This window comes from Athene cunicularia (assembly GCF_003259725.1).
Source record: "Athene cunicularia isolate RWA chromosome 7 unlocalized genomic scaffold, athCun1 chr7_part1, whole genome shotgun sequence".
NCBI classification, from domain to species: domain Eukaryota; kingdom Metazoa; phylum Chordata; class Aves; order Strigiformes; family Strigidae; genus Athene; species Athene cunicularia.
In genome coordinates this window covers 24,240,131-24,261,703 of record NW_020799107.1, presented here as the reverse complement: position 1 = coordinate 24,261,703, position 21,573 = coordinate 24,240,131, and the positions used below count along the sequence as shown (strand labels likewise).

Genomic DNA, 21,573 nt, shown 5'->3' with positions numbered 1-21,573 from the left:
GCCAGCAATGTGTGCTTGCAGCCCAGAAAGCCAACCGTGACCTGAGCTGCATCAAGCGGATTGTGGCCAGCAGGTTGAGGGAGGGGATTCTACCCCTCTATTCTGCTCTCATGAGACCCCACCTACAGTGCTGTGTCCAGCCTTGGGGCCCCCAACATAAGGACATGGACCTGCTCAAAGGGTTCCAGAGGAGGCCATGAAGATGATCCGGGGGCTGGAGCACCTCCCCTGTGAGGACAGGCTGAGAGAGTTGGGGTTGTTCAGCCTGAAGAACAAAAGCCTCCAGGGAGACCTTATAGCGGCCTTCCAGTACTTAAGGGGGCTACAGGAAAGATGGGGAGGGGACTCTTTATCAGGGAGTGTAGGGTTAGGATGAGGGTAACAGCTTTAAACTGAGAGAGGTTTGTTTTAGATTAGGAAGAAATTCTTCACTGGAACAGGTTGCCCTGAGAAGCTGTGGCTGCCCCCTCCCTGGCAGTGTTCAAGGCCAAGTTGGATAGGGGTTTGAGCAACCTCATCTAGTGGAAGGTGTCCCTACCCATGGCAGGGGGGTTGGAACTAGATGATCTTGAAGGTCCCTTCCAATCCAAAGCATTCTATGATTGTATAATTTTAAATAATACAGCTAATATGAACCTCATGACTACTACTTTCTTCCATAAATTTCAAATCTTGAATCAATAACATCACTTAACAGTTTAAAAAGACCCTGATGGGGTTCAGGTATTTTTGAGAGTCAACATCTTCATTGTTTAAAAATATCTTATGCTAGATATCTATACTGGGAGATTAAATTCCACTTTTAGACTTTCAACAAGGGAAAAAACAAAAAGCAAAACTTAGTGATAGAAGAGCAATAGTTTTTCTGCTTGGGCATAAAAAGTAAAAAATCATAAAAAAAGAACAGCCATAGTTGCACAACTAATTTACAAAACCACTTCCTCTCTTTAAGATTCATTTCTATGGTGACTTACACAAGAAATCAGGTATTAAATAAACAAATCCCAAGGACACCCAGGAACATCTTTTACAACTTAACTTATCAGAAAGGGATATGAATAAAAGACAGTATTTTAAGAACGGTGTTTACTTCACTGTATCACTCTACCATTCAGTGTTTCTCATAACTGACTTCATTTGGAAGTCTTGGAACAGAAGGAACCTGATTGTCTGTGGCCTTTGTACAGCAAAACTCTAGCATAAGAAAAGATTCATAAGTGTTCCAGTTTTGAGACTCCCTTAACATGTGAGTGGGTCAAAAAAGCCCACCAAAACAAGGGGATTTTATATTAATAGGCCAAATTACTGTTTTATAACTCTGAAAGCTAAATAACTAGCTAATGGTCAAATCATATCTATTATACCCTATCATAAAAAGAATCTTGTGTTATTTTACAAAACTTTAAAGATTTTGCATTCTGCTTCCCTCCCCAAAGTTACGCACAGTTGACAAAACCAAAGGTACAGTCCAAGCAAGGTTTTAAAATTATGTTCAAATACCTTTCCAGAGTAATTTTTCCCCGAGACACACAATTTGTTCATAAACATGTCATTATCTATGTGCTATTTTACAGTCCTCACTGAAACCATTTGCACAATTTCCTTGCTAACAGATTAGACAAAATTATGAGGGCAAGTTTGGCATTGCATGTAGAGCTACATATAAGAAGGTACAGTGGCAGTGTTAATAAGGTGTATATTGTGCATCTTTTTTCCACAATTCATTTGTACTCTGGCCACAAGTTAGCTAGTACTTCAAATCTTTGAATAACTCTGTGGGGTTTTTTTGTCTGTCATTTTTCTGGACTTGAAACAGACTAATATTTTATTTTGCCCACCATAGCACAGTAAACTTACAGTATCAGGAATATTCAGCATAACAGAAGTCTGATAGTGCTATCTTTAAAAAGTAAAGATATACTCTATAACAACATACAAAACAGACTAGGAACCTCAGAATACTAGTGTGCTAAAAAGGTATTTTGGCTAAGTAATTTGTAAAGCTCACTCATACTTTGTGCCTTGACAAAAAGCAAGATTTCCAGACTCACAGGAATTAAAAACTTTTATCATGAAACAACATACTTCAGTTCTATCAAAAAACAACCCCTTTTACTTCCACATCCAGACACTGATGGTTACATTACAGCAAATGCACATTTTGAGTGGGTAGGTGCAGAAGGTATTGTGATCCTGCACCAGGACCATGTCAGATATAGGTCTTTACCTCTGTATCATTTAATTTTCAGCAAGACCTCTAAGAATACTCCCTAAAAAACAGCTACCTTTTTATTAGATTTTCTGGCTCTCCCTAACCCAAATATTTAAACACTAAATTCTTAATGGTGAAGACTTCTGATTTACCTTCAGAAGCCCTGCATGCTACCATATAGTAACAACCAGCAGAACTTACGGTGATGATTCCAGTATGATGCTATTAGCTTGGGTGGAAGATGGAGATCTGTGATTTACAAATACTTCACTCGGGGAAGTGTGAACTACATGGTCCACTAAATGTCCAACTGATGAAGGTCGTAACCGGGCTCCTTCTTGAGTGAAGGCAGAGTTGCGACTAAGAAGGAAAGCATAGGAGTGTAATGTGAAAATAATATTAATATTAATCTACTTTTCTTATATCACTACAAAGGAATGCTAAAATAATTATTTCCTCCCAGTGCAAGCATATGTTCATATACATATTCTTATTAAATAATTTGAGGTTTCAGAAATTACTGAAGCAATTCTGTTGTCAGATTAACAATATTTGATATTTTTTTAAGAAGTGTTCAAAAATTATTTTTGTAAACAATAAATGGCTAGTTAATATTTTTTAAAACTAAGTAAGTCTGAAAGCATTATGGTCCAATGAACAGGCTACTGGAATAACAGTCCAGTCAATGAGAGGAAAAATGAGTCCCCATGAAAAAAAAAATCCTGTCTCTGCTCATGCAGAATTTAACCTTAAACCAGGACAGATTAACATCTTCTCCTAGAAGAACTGTAAGCTTTGCACTGAGACTCTTATTTTTGTGACCCCAAATTTTCCCATTTGAAAACTAGCATGGTGACAGAGGCATCTTTCTTAAAATGCTTTGAAACACACGTTTAAATTATTTTATGCTATTAGCATCATTGTTACACAATTCTTACAATTTTTAAATGCTACAGGTATTTATAAATATCAAGTCTTTTGAACAATGTGCTGCAATGCCAGAGAGTTTTAAAACCTTCTGGTTTATGCAATACAAAATTGGGTAAAACTGATTAAGCCAGTTTCAGCAGACTGAGAAAATTGGTTATTTTCTGAAAGAAATCAGGAATGACTTTTTATTAGCTTTAAACATAAAACAGAAAGCTCTACAATGCAAAAAGAGGGAGATTTGAAAGGCAATACAGAAGAACTGAGGGGAATAAACCTACAAGGATTTCTGATTAAGTAATTTTCCCCAATTAAGAAGTGGTATTAACCAGAATCAATTATTTTGAATATGTCACACAGACTTTATTTTCAAGTTTTTTTCTTAGCCAAATGCATAATTTAGTTTTAACTGTGTTTGAGAAAACTCAAGCTCTCAAATTTAGGGTAGAGAGCTACATCTTACTTACACTTTTTACAGTTTAATTGAGAAGCACCTAAAATTCATCCCCAAATAGTTTCTCTTGTCTGGAGCGAAATGTTCCAGAAGACCATCACATAACTTGTGAAGTTATTTGTGTCTGTAATGCATTAATCCTTTTATTACACAAGTAGGTCAACTCATATTAGAGGTAGACAGTTACTTCTAGGGAGAGAAGATTCAATGCTACTTACTGATTTGGGGTTCCAGGTGGAGACCGTGATGGTAAGCTCTGTGTTTCCAACCTATCATCAGACAGTGAGTTCCTACTCACTACTTCCCAGTCCATCCCACTCATTAATTTCCGTGCCAAGGGTTTACTGGGGGATCTAGAAGAAAAATGTAAAATGACTAACCAAAAATTATATGAGGTAAGAAAAAAATTACATACAATTCACCACAATGGAACTGATGTTCTATTATAAGAAGCTAAATTATATGGAAGAATGGAAATGTAATAACACAAAACTATATTTACATGGGCAGTTCCATATTTTCTTAATATATTGTACTTCATTTTCTGTACTTTGTACAAGAATGTCAATGAAATACAGTCATAAAATACTGTTGGCTTGGAGGGAGACAGGCAAGATGGAAGAGGAACCCACTAAACTTCACTAGGCATTTCTAATGCTTCAAAGAGAATCTGGCTCAAACAGAATAGTCACTGAGAGGTCTGAACTTAAAAATGGTGGAAAAAAAAACCCAAGAAAAAAAGCCTTCGGAGTAACACTATTCAACCATCTCAGGAAAAATAAAGCAGTGGAAGCATCAGCCAAAAAAACTCCCAAAGACTCTGAAGAACTGAAAATTGCCTAATCACCAACACAGCAACAGAGCTACAGAGTTTTGTTTATTCATCAGGGTTTTCCATCAAGGAGACATGCTTTCTTCCAGAACATGTTCTGTCACCTGTAAAGCAGATGCAATCATTCTATTTAAACTTATTTGTAGGTAACCAAACTTCATTTGTTTTTGAGACAGAAAGGTCCTTCAGGTTAAAGATCATTATCACCAGTGTTTTTATACAAAAGGAGTTGTATTTTCTACTTGTTGCCCTTTCTTGATACTGAGGAAACTACTTCTTTGCATTCTCCAGTCATCCCAGGATACCTAGAATCCCCTTCTGCTGTTTCTGTCACCTATTTCTTAAGCACAAATTAGACCACACTAGCAATCTCTCATGACATACTATATTTCCCTTTTACACTGGAAATGATCAAAGAATCATCCAAGAATCGTGGTTGCTTTTTTCTTAGTGTAACATTGGACAGTCATCATCCTGCAGCTAAACATACCCAGACTTTTACTGTTTGTTGTTTTCAACTGAAAATTCTTTAGCCAACAACAAAAATTTTTTAAACAATCCTTAAATGTCCTGTGTATTTTGTGTTGCTGCATTTTCACTTCAACTATTTTGACAGTACTATATAGCTGAAATTTCTCTCTATCATTCCCCAGAGCCTCTCTTGTTCCAGTGATACCTCAATTTCATCAGTCTTTTGTGCCGTGCTCATTGCATTCTCATTTACATTTATACTCTATCATTTTACTCTTCTTTACTCTCTGGCCCTGCACAATGAGGTGACACCATATAATTCTATCAACATAACTCCTTCATTTCTTTCCCCAGCTCCATACACCAATATTGCAAAATAACTTCTTCCTTTGCTGTCCTTGGGACACATGATAACTGTTATTTATCTTCATCACTATCACCTTACTGATTTACTGGAAATGCAAGTCCAGAAAGGAGGAACTTTGAGAAATTAAGGAACTATCTTCACACAAATTATGTCCTTCGAAAATGAGAACCTTAGTTAACAATATATTTTTGCTTCTCAACACAAGCCACAACCTTAAGCAGACTGTCCTCAAATTTATGAAAAAAATCTACAACAGTAATCAACTGTCATATCAGATAATCTATCTTCACAGGCAGAAATACGTAAGTTCTGTTGATGTTTGTTTGAGACTAGAGGAGTGGTGATCTGTGTGTGGAGGGTTTATTTTTCTTTTTACATCCCCAAGCAGTTCTGAACATGTGTTCATGATACTTTGCTGCTCTAAAGACTTACTGAACAACCAGTGACAAATTTCAAACAGTTAAGTGAGATGGGCTATTCTAAATACTACTGTTTCAGGTCTTATTCCACCTGGGAAAAAAATCTAATAGTATGTTGATACTTGAGAACAGGGAAAATATCAATTATTTAGTTCCTGAGAAAAAACACATCAGGTTTATTAGCATGCTTCACTGTATTTAAGCAGTATTTATTTGATTTTAAAAATAATTAGCTTGATATGTCAATCAAGCCAACATTTAAATTTCTGTAATTTGCTGCATATGTGAGCAACTCAAATCACTTAGATGTTTTACTTCACAAACAGCAAATTTGAGCAGTTCTGAACAGGTAAAATAATAAGAAACTGGCAGAACTGAAATGCATGTCTAATGTTATCCGTTCATTATTCTTTTATTAATCAAAGCTATCATTAGCTAGACTTTGCTGGCAGCATGCTTGCAGTCAGCAGATTAGCAGCAAGAGCCAGCTCTGCCAAGAGGTGGATGCTACTAACCATAGAATGGGCTGAGGGAAAAATGCAGAGGAACGTAATATGATCAATGCTAAATTAGGTAAATACAGGACTGCAGATATAGTATTTTCTAACAGACATGTAAAGGCAACTATTGAACCTTATTTACCTTCAGTGAAAAAGCAACAAGTGGAATATAGGAAAGTTGTGGATTTTTTTTTTTTTTTTTAAAGTGCAACAACAGTGAAAGTGCACTATCCTTGCCTGTATAAAACAAAATAAATTACAAAGAAAGAAACAAAAGTTTCTAGGCAGGGGGGAAAATTCTTCCAAAAATTACATTTTTGACTGTTTCAAAGAAACCCCGCTGCATTATATCTTAAGTCACCCAGTTTGTAACTACATTTTTGAACACTTCCTCAATCTATGCAACAAATGAACAAAACTTTAAAATGAGAAAAGCATCACCTTCTTCGCTATCAAAAAAAAATATCAATTGTTAAGAAAACTCACCTTTTGCTGTGGGTAGGGCCTGATCTTTCAGAAATAATATCTTACTACCATGATAGCTGCAGCATTTATCAGCAAAGGTTTGTTTCAATTATTTTATTAACAGCTCTAACCTCAGAGTCCCACCCACTCATGTTTGTTGCCTTCATTTCCTGTCTTTGCAGAAATTTCAAAGAAAAAATTACCACATTGCAGCACCAAACTTCTTACTGCTGTGGCTTTTTGATACTAGTTCTCCTGCCATCACTTCTAAATCTAACAATAAATTAACAAAAAATAACACTTATGTTATGAAATATTCCTGCAAATTTCTCCTGTATCACTAATTGCTTACAATATTCAAATAATTTTCTCATGCCAGAATGCTGCTGAGGAGATGGGAGGGGGAAAACAAGCTGTAAAAAACTTTTGAAATGTTTTGATAGACTTTGAAATGCTAAATTCCACGTTTGTCTGCTCAGTCTGGATGCTTCTATTGCACCCCAGTACAGGGCACTGATAGTTAACAGAGTGAACTATTTTTAGCTTTAATTTTTGGTTTATCTGTGAAGACATTCCTAAAAAAGTTAGAAGTTATCCTATCTATGTAGGGACAGATACCAAAAACTTTACCTGCCTCCAAAATCATGAACAGTCTTATAAGCTGTGATACTATATGAAATACAAAAAAAACCCAGTAGCAGGCATGAAATTACATAATGCAACAAAAAAGCATGACAAATTATATTAGCTCAGCTACAGTACACAAAAGCTTTCAAAGACAGAATTTGTTTTGCATCCAATACAGCTGAAGTGCTAAATTCTCACATAAGCTAGGGAAGAAAGGAGGTATTGTTTGCTAATACAGGTGGGAATCTTTTAAATCGCTTCTGTTCCAAAAAGAAATATAACCTAGAGCCACAGCCTTACTTTGTATTTTGACAAGGAATACAGGGAATGTGTTTCCGAGCAAAAGTGGCAACTACTGCTTCAGACCAAAGGACTGAAACGATATACAAATCTGCAGATACACCACAAATGACACACGCAATTTAAAGCAACTGAGGAATTAATTATTTAATTAACCTGAACAAATGCATGGTTGAAGCACGATTGGATTTTTTGAAACAGAGATTGCAACTTAATGATACGGAGTCTGTAAATATAAATGGCTGACACCCCCACTCACTGTCATACAATGTGCATAAACTACCTTCTCTCAGCTCCAGTACACACCATCAGAACCGAACGGAATGACAGTGTTTTGCAAGACCTCTAAGAGATAACAGTGCTCTTTAAGAAATCTCTCAAGTCATAACTTGAACGAACTTTTTTCACTTTTATTATCTACTTTCACTTTTTATTATGCTCCTGGGAAATCTTATGGGTTTTCTTGGGTTGTGAATATTCTGCAACAATGAGGACAAGAGAAGAGCTGTAACAAAGATGAAAAAATAAAATAAAAATCTAAATAACTGCAGCAACAGTCTTTTAAATGCTGCATCAAGACTACACCATCTACAAAATGTGTCAAATTTATTACAGACTACCTCCCTCACAGTGTTAAATTCCATTTTTTAAAATTAATTCTAAATGGTTTTTATGATTTGGAAAAAAAAATTATCCTTTAATACTACTTCAGCTAATTTTAAAGTAAAATCCCGAGGACAAACAGCTAAGTCTGCTAATTGTAGCTTATAAATAACTGCTGGTTTTATTCAAATGCCTGTTAAGAAATATTATTTCCATGTCTCTGCTCTGTATCTATGTTCCATTCAGTGTGCAAAGGCTAGATGATCATTACTTGTGGCAATCACCATCTCCCAACTTAGAACAAATAGATCACTCAAATGACATCTCAATGTAACTATCAATTCATTTTCTTACAATGAAATAATTCAAAAGTTTGCTTTGACAGTGTTAGTTCAAATAAGCCGGTTTCTAGTTAGATATTGATAAAAGAACAGAGTGTAAATTTGTATAGCTCTAAAAAAAAACAAAACCAAAAACCCTGAAAACTTTTTTAACTGATCTTCAGTATTGTTACCTGATGTGGCAATAATGAAAGCAACAGTAATTATTTAAATTTTTTTAATGTGTTGACTTAATTCTCAAGACAGACCAGACTGTAATGCTAGCATGCTCCTGGTTTCACATCAAAACACAACCAATACGTAGCAGAACTTTCAAAAGCAATCAAAACAAGCTCACTGCTGGACACCTTAAAAGGATGCTTAACAACACGATAACTTTGTCTGAAAAAGACACACTGATAAAGAGAAAGGCAGGTTCCAGGAATAAAAACCACTTAGACCCGTAAAACCTTAAAAAACAATATTTATCCTCTGTATGAATACAAAAGGGCTAGCAGCTACTCAATATTTCCACTTGAAATGTAAATGTTGAGAAAACAAAGAATTAAAGATAAAGTTCTTAGATTAAGCTTCCTGAACCACATGATGTACTAGAAGTGTCTTCAAGGGTGACAAAACTTGAAATATAAAATATTAATAGTCTTTAAAATTGAAAATGCATTAATTGCACACTCTGATGGTGAGGATGAAGAAACAGACAATTTAAAGACTTCAGAGGTGTATTTGTTACAATATGCCATTAATTTCAATTCACTGACACATGCATATATGCCTCAGACATTTATCAATCATCAACACTGCTAAACAACTCAAAAGGTGAGGATGAATGTTGCATTCCTTAATCTAAAAGCAACAGTGGAAGACAAAATTACTGAAGACAGAAGAGCCAAGTACATTATTAATTAAAAAAAACACAAAAGACTTGAGAACGCATCAGAGCTGTTCTAGTCATGGCTTTCAATTTCATCCAGAACATGTATTACAAAATATAAGTGACCCCAGCAACACTTGTGCAGTTTTAATGCAAAGGGAAGAGTGCCATCTACTGAATAACAGTTTCTAAAACAATAAACATACTCCTCAAAACCAAGTATCACCTCTCCTCCAATCTACTTGTGTGGAATTGCCAAGTTCAGAGTGCAACAAGAAAAATAGTTTTTAACTGATTCATAACTGTCATTTAAATAAATAAAATTCACTTGTCACAATGTTAAGTCTTCTGAGTCTAAAAAAGTTGCCCCAAGTAAAAATCTAACCAGACTCTCAAAGTAAATTAAATAAAGTAAAAAAATAATTCTACAGCACACAGAACAAATGGGTCTTATAAAATCTACCTGTCGAACAAACATGTCCTAGCACTTCTGCCCCCAAATCATTCTAATACGGAGCTGGGTATTTATGGTGTGCCCAGCTAAAACCTCACATTATATTACACAGGGGGACAGAAGGGGCAGGAGCAGGAAATCAAGGCAGTATTCACCAATGCTGTGAAAAACAGTGTTTGCAGGCACTTGAGAAAGGTTGTTGGGCTTGTTACTCTAAGTCTGTGAGCATAAATTTGAACTCCAGAGTTCCTTCAGGGGTAACTATGCTAAAAGACATTCCTCATCTCAGTGAAAGTATAGGCATAAAAAACCAGAGCATGCTACCTCCCCATAAGGATTCTTTCTATTTCTATTAATGATCAGAGCAGACTGCCAAACGGATGCAGCAGCAGCAGTTTTACTTTTAAATACTGTATCATAATTTCTAAATGAAGAACTAACTCTGTATCTTGACTGTTTTCTTGTAATCACTAAAGCCCTCAGGAGTCTGAAACAAAATTAAGTAATAGATTCTATGATTAGCCAACTGCTCTGTGACAGAATACCTTCAGAAGCAGCTCACTCCCAATCACATTCTTCATAGCAGAATACTCATTGGGACTATAGTGATAAAGCTGTTCTCACCAAGACAGACACTCTCAGTACCTTATTCTGAAGGAAATATGTGTGTACAGTTGTAGGTTGTTATCAGGGATAAAACACACCCATTGACTCAATATTTTAATGGAAGTTAGACCATTCTTTGCAATAAAGACAGCACAAAGAGGGCTAGTACATGTTACGACAAACTATGCATACTGAAGGCTGTTTGGAATTTTGAAAATATATAAAGAGAGGAATATTAAAGAATATTCTTATTAATTTTTCCACCGTAAAATGCTCCCCATTTCTAGCTGACCCAAAGAAAGACTCTCGCATACCAAAATTAAACTTTTAAATATGATTAAGTCAAGCCACCAGCAACAGTCAACAACAGTTGCTCTTTATTTTACATTTTTGAGAACAGAAAACAATGACCCCATAGCATCTCAAAAGATACAAGAAGAAGACTTTCTGATTTTGTACAAATGTCAGTTGCTTACCTTGCAAATACCCTGTCTTTGTTTGCTCTTTCTTTACCATATTGCACAGACTGGACCTCTGTTCTCCCACTGGAAAACAAAACCAAGCCACATCACTAAATGCAACAAACTTAGGATAACAATTTCTTGCTTAAAATTGAACTATCTCAAAAAACCCACACCTAAATTCTATTTTCAGTCATGCTCAAGCAATTGGGCTAGCTTCAGTACAGTGTAACTTTAGAAAGCATGTGGTAGAACTGTAGGTCTTCTTGCCCATTACAGTCTAACAGCAGCAAAGACCAATTCATTTTAGGCATAACATAAAGCTTTCTCTTCCTTTTTCCTCTTATGCAAAGCAATAAGAAAGTTCTGCTTGGATCTTTGGATAACGCTTAACACTATAATATTTTCTGTTAAAGCCACAAAAGGTACGTCATCTCCTCCGTACTTTTCCAAAAGTATTCGCTGAATTGCTAATAACTTAGTTGCTACTCAGTTCAGCAAAATATCATGAAGAAATCAGATACGCACATCAGGATAGTATTTTTTAAGCAACTTGTCAAAACTAATATTACATCTTCGAACTTGATGACTTTTCATATAAGACCAGATGTCTTGTGTCAAATCAAAGATCCTTTATAATATTTCATAATTTGTTTTAGAAAAAAAACCCAACTTTTTTGGAGTGTCTATCAGCAGTTAAGAATTGGTGGCAAGATACCAGCAAAACTCCCTCTTGCAGCCACTTCCCTATTTGTAACTTCAGACCAAGGCACAGAGACGATACATGTCCTAGAAGGATACTGATAGTTACAACTCTGCTCTTTTCTGTCCTTTACAGGGACGTTTACACTATGAAATCAAAGAATAATTAGCTATTTTCACATTCATATTACAGAAATACTGGATGTGTGAAGGCTGCAGAAATGGGCCAACTGGAATCTCAGAAAATTCAGCACAGGGAAATGCAGACCTGCACCTGGGTAGGAACAACCCCATGCGCAGGCTGAGTGCCAATTGGCTTTCTAGAAAGCAGGTTTACTAAACACAGGTGAGACCACATCTTGAGTGCTGTGTTGAGTCCCAGGGTCCCTCCAGTCAAGCAAAGGCTGCAAAGACAATTAAGGGTCTGGAGCAAAGGCTGCAAAGACAATTAAGGGTCTGGAGCAAAGGCTGCAAAGACAATTAAGGGTCTGGAGCATCTCATGTATGAGAAGAGGCTGAGAGCTGGGACTGTTCAACCTCAGGAAGAGAAAGCTCAGGGGGATCAAATGAGTGAGTATAAATGCCTGAAGAGGAAAGTAAAAAAAAAAAAAAACACACCAAAAAACAGAGACGAGGTAACGGGCACAAACTGAAATATGAGATATCCTACTTAAACAGAAGGGGGGTGGGGGGGCATGGAAACAACAACAACCACCACCCCTCAAAACAGGAAAGGCTTTTTTACTGTGTAGATTATTTTGCATTTTTGGGCTCTGAACTTGATCTACTATTTTATTGTCTATTCACCCCTCCTTGGAACATACCACCGAAACTTTCTACAGTCAGCTTCAGCTTTTACTATAAAAACCTGTATCACTTCAGTGGTAACTTCCCTTCATTGTGAAGAAGGGACCTACTTGTCTCCTATCTGGTTAAAACAGTTGCTAATATACAATAAAAGTCTTCACGTTTTGGCAGTTTAACTTCTTTAATTAGTATTTGATGAGGAATACTCTTAGAACCACTTTGAAAATCCAAGGACAGTATACAGAAGTCAGATTTTCTCATCGGTGGTCTTCTTGATCCCTCCTGGAAGCTTTTTGGTTTTTTAATTAAAACAAAAAAAACTTGCTTTAAAATTTGCTGCATTAGAATCTTTTAGTCCAATGGAAATAGATTATGTAACATATTTAATAGTTCAACAATTTCGTGTGTCTGATTTCTTTCAAAACTGGAGATAATTTTGTCTAGCCCTGGGAGTTTAGTATTTTATTAGTTCATTTTAATAATAGAAATGTTGGTTAGAAGTCTCTAGTCCAGTCTCTTGCTAACACTAGGTCATGTCTGGCCATGGCTTTGTCTAGCCAAGTTTTGAAAGGCTCCAAAAATAGAGATCCCACAACCTCTCTGGGTAACTTGCTCCAGTAATGCACTGTCCTCCTAGAAAAAAAGAAACCAAACCAAAAATTTTTCTTAATGTCCAGCTAGAATCTTCAAGGTGAAATTTGTGGCTGTTGCCCCCTGTTCTATCACCTGCCATTACCAGTCCAAGTTTGACTCCATTTCTGACACTGCCCTTGAAGTAGCCTTAGGCTTGCCACTAAATTTCCCCTTAGCTTACTCCTTCACCAGATTAAACAAGCCCAGTGCCCTTAACCTCTCCTTGTGCGCCATGTTACTACTATTGGGCTGCCGTTAAACAATCTCTCAAGCTACTTGCAGAAATTCTGGCCTTTTGGCTGCTTCATTAACTTTAATGACCTTCTTCATTTTTATGCAGTTTCCCTTTTCATCTTACATTAACATAAGTTGAATGTCATCATCAAAGAGCTATTCTGCAATAGTAACCACAACGATTCAAATTCAAAATCTTTACAGAAATGAAAAAGCTCCCCCAAATTCACTACAGCAACATTGAACCAAGTCTCAAACACTGTTCAGGATCGCAGAATGCTGTTTCTCAAATGGGGGCTGTGAATGCTGGTCAGAAAACCAGATGGCATAAGAATTTAGCCAGTGAATTACTTTCCTCTTTATACATTTATGCAATTCACAAGTGTAACAGAAACAGTCTGTTACTGTGTTTTCTAGCTTTTCATCATCTCTCCTTGTACGTCACAGACACTGTTGCCATTCTAGGCAGATGATTATTAGTAGCTCCATTATTCCTTACTTCAGGCAGAATTGAAACCATCAGCATTTTGCATTACTTGCAGAGACAGTTAACTGAGTTACTGAACTGAGATTTTTTTTTTTTTTTTTTATAGAAAGCATAAAACACTAAAAACCAACACTACCCACGCCATCGTTAGAATAGAAATTATACTTGGGGTTTATAGTTATTCCATAGTCATTTTTTGCACCTCCAAGCTTTTTGTCTATTACATTAAGTTCATCCTTAAAGTTTATGGACTTAATTTCGTCCTCATTTTCTAAACCACTGGTTTTGGTGCAGAACATGTATGTCTTTTGTCTTCACCTAGTTCCTATTTGTATGCATCTAGCTTAAGTGGGCTTTACTTGTACAACCTTCTTTTCATTGATTTCTATATGATCTTTATTTAGGTCTGTTTTGTTGCTGTTGCTGCACACAAGATCTGAGATCCATCAGTTTTCCAAAATAGCAGGTCAAAGACTTTGAAGTTCTGAGACAACATTTTAAGATAAACATAACCCAGCAGGTAAGCAGGCAAAGAAATGCAGTCTGTGAGACAATCTCAGAGTATTAGCTCAATAACAGCCACTAATAATACTATAATTATATTTCCAAGCTATCCTAGAAAATTACTGACAACACTTGAAACTTAGGCCAACAAGAGAGGGAAACAGTTGCAGGATTCAAAAGCTACTTGAATTATGACACCTTTTGATATAGATTCTAAATAATTCGCTATGTTGTTGATGAGTTGTTTGTTCTCTTATGTTCTTTCCCATGTATTTCAAATCAGCACTTACCAGTACCGGAACTTGGAACCCAAAGTGAAATAATGTGCAAAAAAGTTCTTCTGAGGGGGAAGCGGTCTGTCCAAACGGAAGAAAGTGTGATGTTCAACACAAGCTTTCCATAAATTCTTACATGCTCGGTAATTCACCATATTGAATCCCAGTAATGTTTCTCTAGTTTCATGCTAAAAATGAGAAAAATTTATTTCAGATAAAAATTATTCCCAGTTACTTCTGAAATTAAGATGAATACTGTTAGTTTTGGGTTGTTGTTGGTTTTTTAATTATGCTTTTTGAAGTGGTTCTCAACTTCATGTATTAAAAACCCTTTAAAAATACCTCTACATTTTCTTTAAAGGTGGGTTTTTTTTTTAAATAATAAAAAAAAAAAAGCCTGGTCAACAGTTAAGTCTGTTTAGTGATATTGAAACAAGTCTAGATGGGAAGAAATAGTCCCAAAAGGTAGGACACAAACTACATGAAAAAATTTCTGTGACTCAAGAACTCAGAGACAACATGCCTCGTAGTTTCTCGAGTTAAGACAAGGAGTTGTCACGCACACATGCCAATTAGAGATTGGGAACCGGTATTAATCTGAAGAGCAACTGATGTGCCTACTTCTAAATGATTAAGTTGGTTCCTGGTAAAGGAACAAAGCAAAATTGTGAAGCAAGCTAAGCTATTCTGCCTGTTGAGGGAGCTTGATTACAACCTTTGTAGGTCAGAAAACATCATCAGGACTCTGTCTTCTCTTCCCAGCACTAAATTCTTCACAACATTTAGCACACCTTAACTGTTCTCAGTTAGCAGTAAACTCCTTTTTGAAGTTAAGCTTTTGCTGGCCTGCTCATCTTTAGATTTGCTGAGATACAGGGCATAAATAGACCTACAACTCTTCTCCCAGTGTTGTATTTGGGAAGTCCTTGTGACTAATGGCTAAGAATGACACTGTATTTTCAGCCACACGATGAATTTAGGATAAAGAATAAAATGGGTTTAAGAAGTAACCAGCAAATTTGGGATATCTGTTGTTGAAGTTCATGAAATTATATGCAAGAAACAAAACCCTGGTATTTTACTTGAATTTACAAAAGATACTTTTATCTCTTTTCTTAATTTCCAAGTATTGCCAACTGTTCCCTGTATTTTCTAGACATGTTCACAGAAGTACTCAAAAATTAAGTCACAAACAAGGTAACAGAAATTAAGTCCATTATCTATTCAGTTAAAAAAGGCTTTATCAACAATGTTAATGTACAATAACATAAACAAGATACATTACTATTCTGCAAGAGAGCAGCCATGTAAAATTATAGACTGCCTCATTCGGATGAAGTAAAGGACAAACCAGCAAAGATTTTAGATTCCAACAAAAAGTTCTCACAGTGTAGCAAATTTTAATGCTGTCAGCCTTTTACACTGTTGGAAAATTTGACAAGTTATATGAGCTGATGATCATGCATTTTCATGTCATTCAAAGCATTATAATTACAGGTTGTGGAGGGAAAAAAAAAATCCTGCTGTTTCCTCTAGTTTGTATTCCAGAGAACGAGCTGATCTGATTCTCATGCCACAATCTGATCACTAGATCAGGCATGAAGCATGAAGGAGGAGCTGGTATCGCATGATGAGGAGCTGCAGCTAGATCAGCTTAATTGTAATGCGAAACAGCACTTTCACAGGAATTTAGTGTGTTAGAGCTTTAAAGGTACCTTAACAATAGTTCTATTCATAGTTTTAAGGCTTTCATTGCAGCGCAGAGAGAACTGATTCTAAAACCCTGCCTTTCATCTCAATTTCAGATAAGAATCAATCTTTAAGGTAAAGAAGAGTACAAGATATTTGCTCCAAAGTGCAGCCGTCCTTTCCCTATCCACCCTTGCAGGTTCTGTAATATCCAAATGTAAGATAGGCGCTTGAAATTCATCTTTGCTGATGATTCTGGGGTGCAAAGCCCTGGTTCTACTGCTGTCTGGTAGCTGGATTTAGAATAAGATTGCCCCCGTTTTCCCTGAAAATACTAACTTTGAACCAGTGTGGGCTCAGCGTAAGCAACATTTATAATGTCCATGGTACTTAACCAAAAGCACATAAAATAACAGCATGGTTATACTGCAGACTACGAGAATGTTTTTATAGCACAATGATCCAGGAAGATGCTGAATGCTCCATGGTATGACAATGACATACAGGTATTTCAGAGTTTTACATCTGTTGAGACAGTGTTAGAACACTACCTCAGGGAATCACAGTTGGATTCTGCTCTGAAAATTACTATCTTACTAATTGTGTCCATGGTTCCTTTTAGAGAAAACAGTCTGCTTGCTGGGGGAAGCATGAAGCAGCTGGAATGCAGTATCAGTGCTGAGGCTCAGGACCCAAGCATGAAACTACAGGTAAGCTAAATACCACCATGTAAGTTTATTTAAATCATAACCTTACAAATGTACCCCACACAGCAGACTACCTATAGAATCCAAGAAACACTGAAGGGATGGGGCAAGTAAAGTCTAAGTAATGTTTGTGGTTCCTTTTATTAAAAGGGGGAAAAAAAATCCCCAAACAACAAAGCAGAATGGTTATTGTTATTGGTGCCCCTCTCACATACAACAGCTCAGCTCTTGAACATTCACCTTGGGTGGGGACACTCATTCAAACCCACCTTTGCCTGATTTGAAACAGGCACTTCAGAGCAGATGTCTCACCGCTCAGGAGAGAAATTGGGTTGAAAAACGTATTTTCTAGTGGGTCTCTCTCACTTTGCCTTAACAAACAAACAAAAATAATCCCAGAACACAGCAAAAATTCCCTACCCCCATCTCTGAGAGACACAAAGAGACATGCACTTCATAAGTGGCAGATGCTCCAGAGACTCAAGATATTCCCTGATTAGTGGGCAAAAGTCCTGTGGAAGCTTAAGTGCCACACAGATTGTGCCAACAGTATTGGCTTTTCATGCATAAGCCCAATAGCAAAAACTTTTTTAGTCTTCGGCAACAATCAGACAGGCATCAGGCATCTAATGAATGCCAGAGTTGCGTAAGAACAAGTATGCACTTGGTCGAATAAGTCCATATATCACCTTGTGATTCTAGCCCAAGTTCTTTCAAAAAGTCAGTAAGAAGAAAAATTTCAAAGTACAAACTTCAAATACATGATCTATAATTAAAAAAAAAAAAAAAAAAAAAAATTTGGCCACTCACTGTAACTAGGTCTTGGTTATGGACAAAACCTATGATATTGTTTTGTTAGAGACTGAAGTAACTTTTTCAGTAGACATCTGGTCTCTGAAAGAGCAAAAGAACATGCTGAACAGCTTATCTGGCTCTCACAGAATCAAGACCACTGAAGTATGCTGGACAGCAGTAAGTTTGATGTTGACTACTGACTTTACAACAGCCAAGGGTGCAACTAACTAAACGCAGAGAAGCTTAGGGAAATATCTAGAAAAGTGAAACTACTGACTTATTCTCAAACAGCTTCAAAGCATGTAAATGGAAGCAGCATACAGAACTGGCAGAATAAACAAAAATACAGTGAAAAAAACTGCCATTGCAGTTATGGCTCAGAAGGCACCTAATGCTGGATGAAGAAGTCATACACATAATGTTCTTTCCCCACCTCAATACCATAAAGAAACAATGGGAAAGAAAATCTACTCCAGTCGATGTGTGTTCTGGCTATATAATTGTCAGGATACACAACCAGCTTCCATTGCTTCATTTGACTTCCTCCAAGTGATTTATTTAAACACAGATATAATCTATTAAAAGTAGGCAAATAATTCTTTACTTATGTTGATGCCTCTAGTCAGGGAATAAATTTAATAGATGATTAAAAGATAAGGCACTTACACTTTTGAGGACAGTTGCAATTAAAAGGTCTCAACACTCATTAGCAGTATTTGAAAAGTATCTGTTTAGGACTACTTAAAAGCATATGTAGCCCAGTTTGGAAAAAAATAAAACCACTGGAAAATTCCTCTCCCAAGTCCATTAATTTAATATCCTATAGCATCTCAGCTTTGCATTCGAATAAATATGGTTACTCAGCTGTACAATTTGTTTTGTATTTACACACAACTTCGAAACACATCATCAGCATATCATGAATGTATTTTCACTGCCATATCATAAATCGGTGCTTCTAAACATACACTCAAAGCACTAGACCAGAGATATTTTACATACCAAATGTGCAATCACTGAGTCACTTCACCGAGTTTCTGCTGCCTAAAAAGAGCCATTTAGGCTCCCTTCATTGTCGATGGGAGTGAAAGCAAAAGTAAGCATATACCACCAGAGAGCAACTTAATCCATCCTAAAACCTACTTCCAATTCATGCATGGGTCTGGTTACTATAAAGGAAGTCTAATGATTAGCTTTGGTTAGCTAATTATCATGAAAGAAAATATGTTCTTTTAACCTAACTGAAGCTGAATATAGGTGAGATGAGTCTTATCATACATGTCTACTCAGGGAAAGTAACTCTGGAAATAACGATTTTAATATTAGGTTTGATTAAAAAATTAGTTTAGGTATGCCTTCTTTGGAAGCCAAATTTGAGCTTTGATCTTGAGATATTCATGACTTGGAATGAATGAAAATTAAGTTCTTGACATCAGTTTTCATCTGATACATATAAAGAAAAACAGTATGAGGCTTTTTAACTTGTTGGCTTGGATAAGATGTCTCAGAAGAGAAATTACACTAGTTACATATACTACATTCTGCAGAGTATTAAAAAGCAACAGAAAAAAAAAACAAGATGAGAAAGCTATCTTTAGACTACCTTCAACTACATGCAGATTATTTTTCTGGAGAAAACAGATAAAACATTCAAGTGCAGTACCCAATCCAATTTTCTATCTAGGTATCTCAGTTTTCAAGGTCCTGAACTCTGCTACTACAGCCTTTTCTCAAGCTCTGATTTAGAAAACAACTGCAGATTATAATTTCTGAATCCCAAATAAAACCCCAAACTCTCATCTCAGATCTAAATACAACATACCTGCAACTGTAATGAAAGATACACACACAGGTATCAAGACAAAACTTGACATCTGGGCTGTCAGAGATCAGTTTGCCTTTGAGAACTAGCCTTTAACGCCTGCAGGCTATTAAGAAATACCTGTATCACCATAATAAAATATTCCCCCCTGCCCTTTTTTTATATCATTACCATTTTTCTGCTCACATTGCATGATGTCTGCTCACATTGACAGATTCTCCTGTTTATTTCATGTAATAGCCAAAATTAACTTCTTTCTACACATAATTACTCCAAAATCCTCTAACTCCTCTTCTCCTACTTCTGAACTGATAGCTACCCACGCTGCTCTGAGCACACGCGTTAAACTTCTCCTGCATGGGGTCAGGTAGTTCCGTTTGTGAAAACTACAAACTCCTGGGCCCCATTTTAAAGGTATAAGCCTTTAAGATACACAGTTTGACTCCTGTTTTCAGTGCTAGTAGTGGTCACCAGACACTGGGGCCTGATATAAAGTACCTGGTGTCTCCTCCTTATATTTTTCATGTTTAATCATATTGTCTCTAAATCTGGAACTAGTCCTATAGTACTCAGGATGCACATCTACCTTGAATCCATCTTTATCTAGTCAATAACTTTGCATTGCAGGCCTTTAAATCCTTTCAGCTGTAAGAACTGCAAAAAATCTTTTAACTAATCTGATGAGTTAATCACATAGTCATATTTTTAATTAATTCCTCCATCTTTCCCCAGTGATACGTCTGTGATGGTTTTAGACTTAATCTCTTGGAGGCGTGGAACAAACCACTTCTTGTTGAATTAAAGGTGCCATGGTCCTGTGGTGCTTCACAGGGTAGCAAATACACACCACAAGCAGTGAAACATACACATTCCCCACAGAAAGCTTTAACTTTTTCCCAAACAAATTTAGAAGTAAGTGTAAAAAATTACCATATGTAATTTAAAACTGCAAATACATTCTTATCACTTCTGTTTAAATGCAAGTAATAAAGCCAACTTGTATTACTATATCTGAATAATACAAATCAGCATGTTTTAATCAAACATTTATTTACAAGCACATATACAACTGAAGCACCATTAAGCATTGCCTTTAGTTTAAATTTAAATTTCAGAAGAAACCAAATTAAATAGATTTACTTTCAACTTCTTCAACATTCATCTTCTATAAGCTTAAGTTACATATCCTGCATACAAATATCCAACTAAATGTCTAAAATAAGGCAGATCAAATGAAAAGAAGTCTTATAAAGCATTGTAATGGCCCATCTGAGCACTGAAATATCCAGAATGTTGGTGAAACTGGACTTTCAAATGCAGATAAATGCAAGAATCAACATAGTATCAGTGAGTATAACGCAGACATGCAGTATAGAGAAATTTCATTGCTCTCATATTTTTGAGATGAAATTTAAGACAGTACTCACCAATTCTTTCCTAAGTTGAATAAAAAACTGTTTGCACTTAAAAGAAATTTTTACAATCTTCAACCTAAATGAAAAATAAAATCACAATATGTAAACACTTAGTATACTAAATTATGGATAAAGGCTTAAGTACAACCTACTGAAAGTATACTTCCTAGAGAGAACAGATTTCCATTAAACTTCCATAGACAAAAAACTAGGATATCAAAGATTTATATAAAATAGCTTGTATAATTTGAAATTTGCACCATATATTTATGTTATCGATCAAATTCACTTATTTCTATCCTAAACCCAAGGCAGTTGCTAATTTAAGTACCTTTCACAGTCCCAAAGTCCAAAGAGATATTCTATCCCCAGGTCATTCCAACCAGACATTCGCTTTTCTGATACCACTTTCATTATCCCTTAGAATATGAATACTTTGAACTTCACCTGATTCCTGAAAGACATTCTTTCTCTATGTTCTTAAATCTCTTTAAATATAACCAAAACTTGGTTTAGTACAATATCTAAGACAAGATATAAGCATGGAGATAAGGTCTTGAGATATTGGTATTTATAAAGGTAAAAAACAAAAC

General features: G+C 36.0%; 1 protein-coding gene across 2 annotated transcripts in view; it reads right to left on the bottom strand.

Annotated features, from left to right (window-relative positions):
• PTPN4 (protein tyrosine phosphatase, non-receptor type 4) overlaps nucleotides 1-21,573 on the bottom strand; it is a 90,278-nt gene that overhangs the window by 25,692 nt on the left and 43,013 nt on the right. For both annotated transcript variants that reach the window (XM_026852583.1, XM_026852584.1), the window contains 5 exons: nucleotides 20,993-21,056; nucleotides 14,568-14,740; nucleotides 10,926-10,994; nucleotides 3,812-3,946; nucleotides 2,414-2,572 (listed from right to left, as the gene is read on the bottom strand). In XM_026852583.1, the coding sequence (XP_026708384.1) occupies nucleotides 2,414-2,572; nucleotides 3,812-3,946; nucleotides 10,926-10,994; nucleotides 14,568-14,740; nucleotides 20,993-21,056 (600 nt within the window). The remainder of the gene's footprint in view (nucleotides 1-2,413; nucleotides 2,573-3,811; nucleotides 3,947-10,925; nucleotides 10,995-14,567; nucleotides 14,741-20,992; nucleotides 21,057-21,573) is intronic.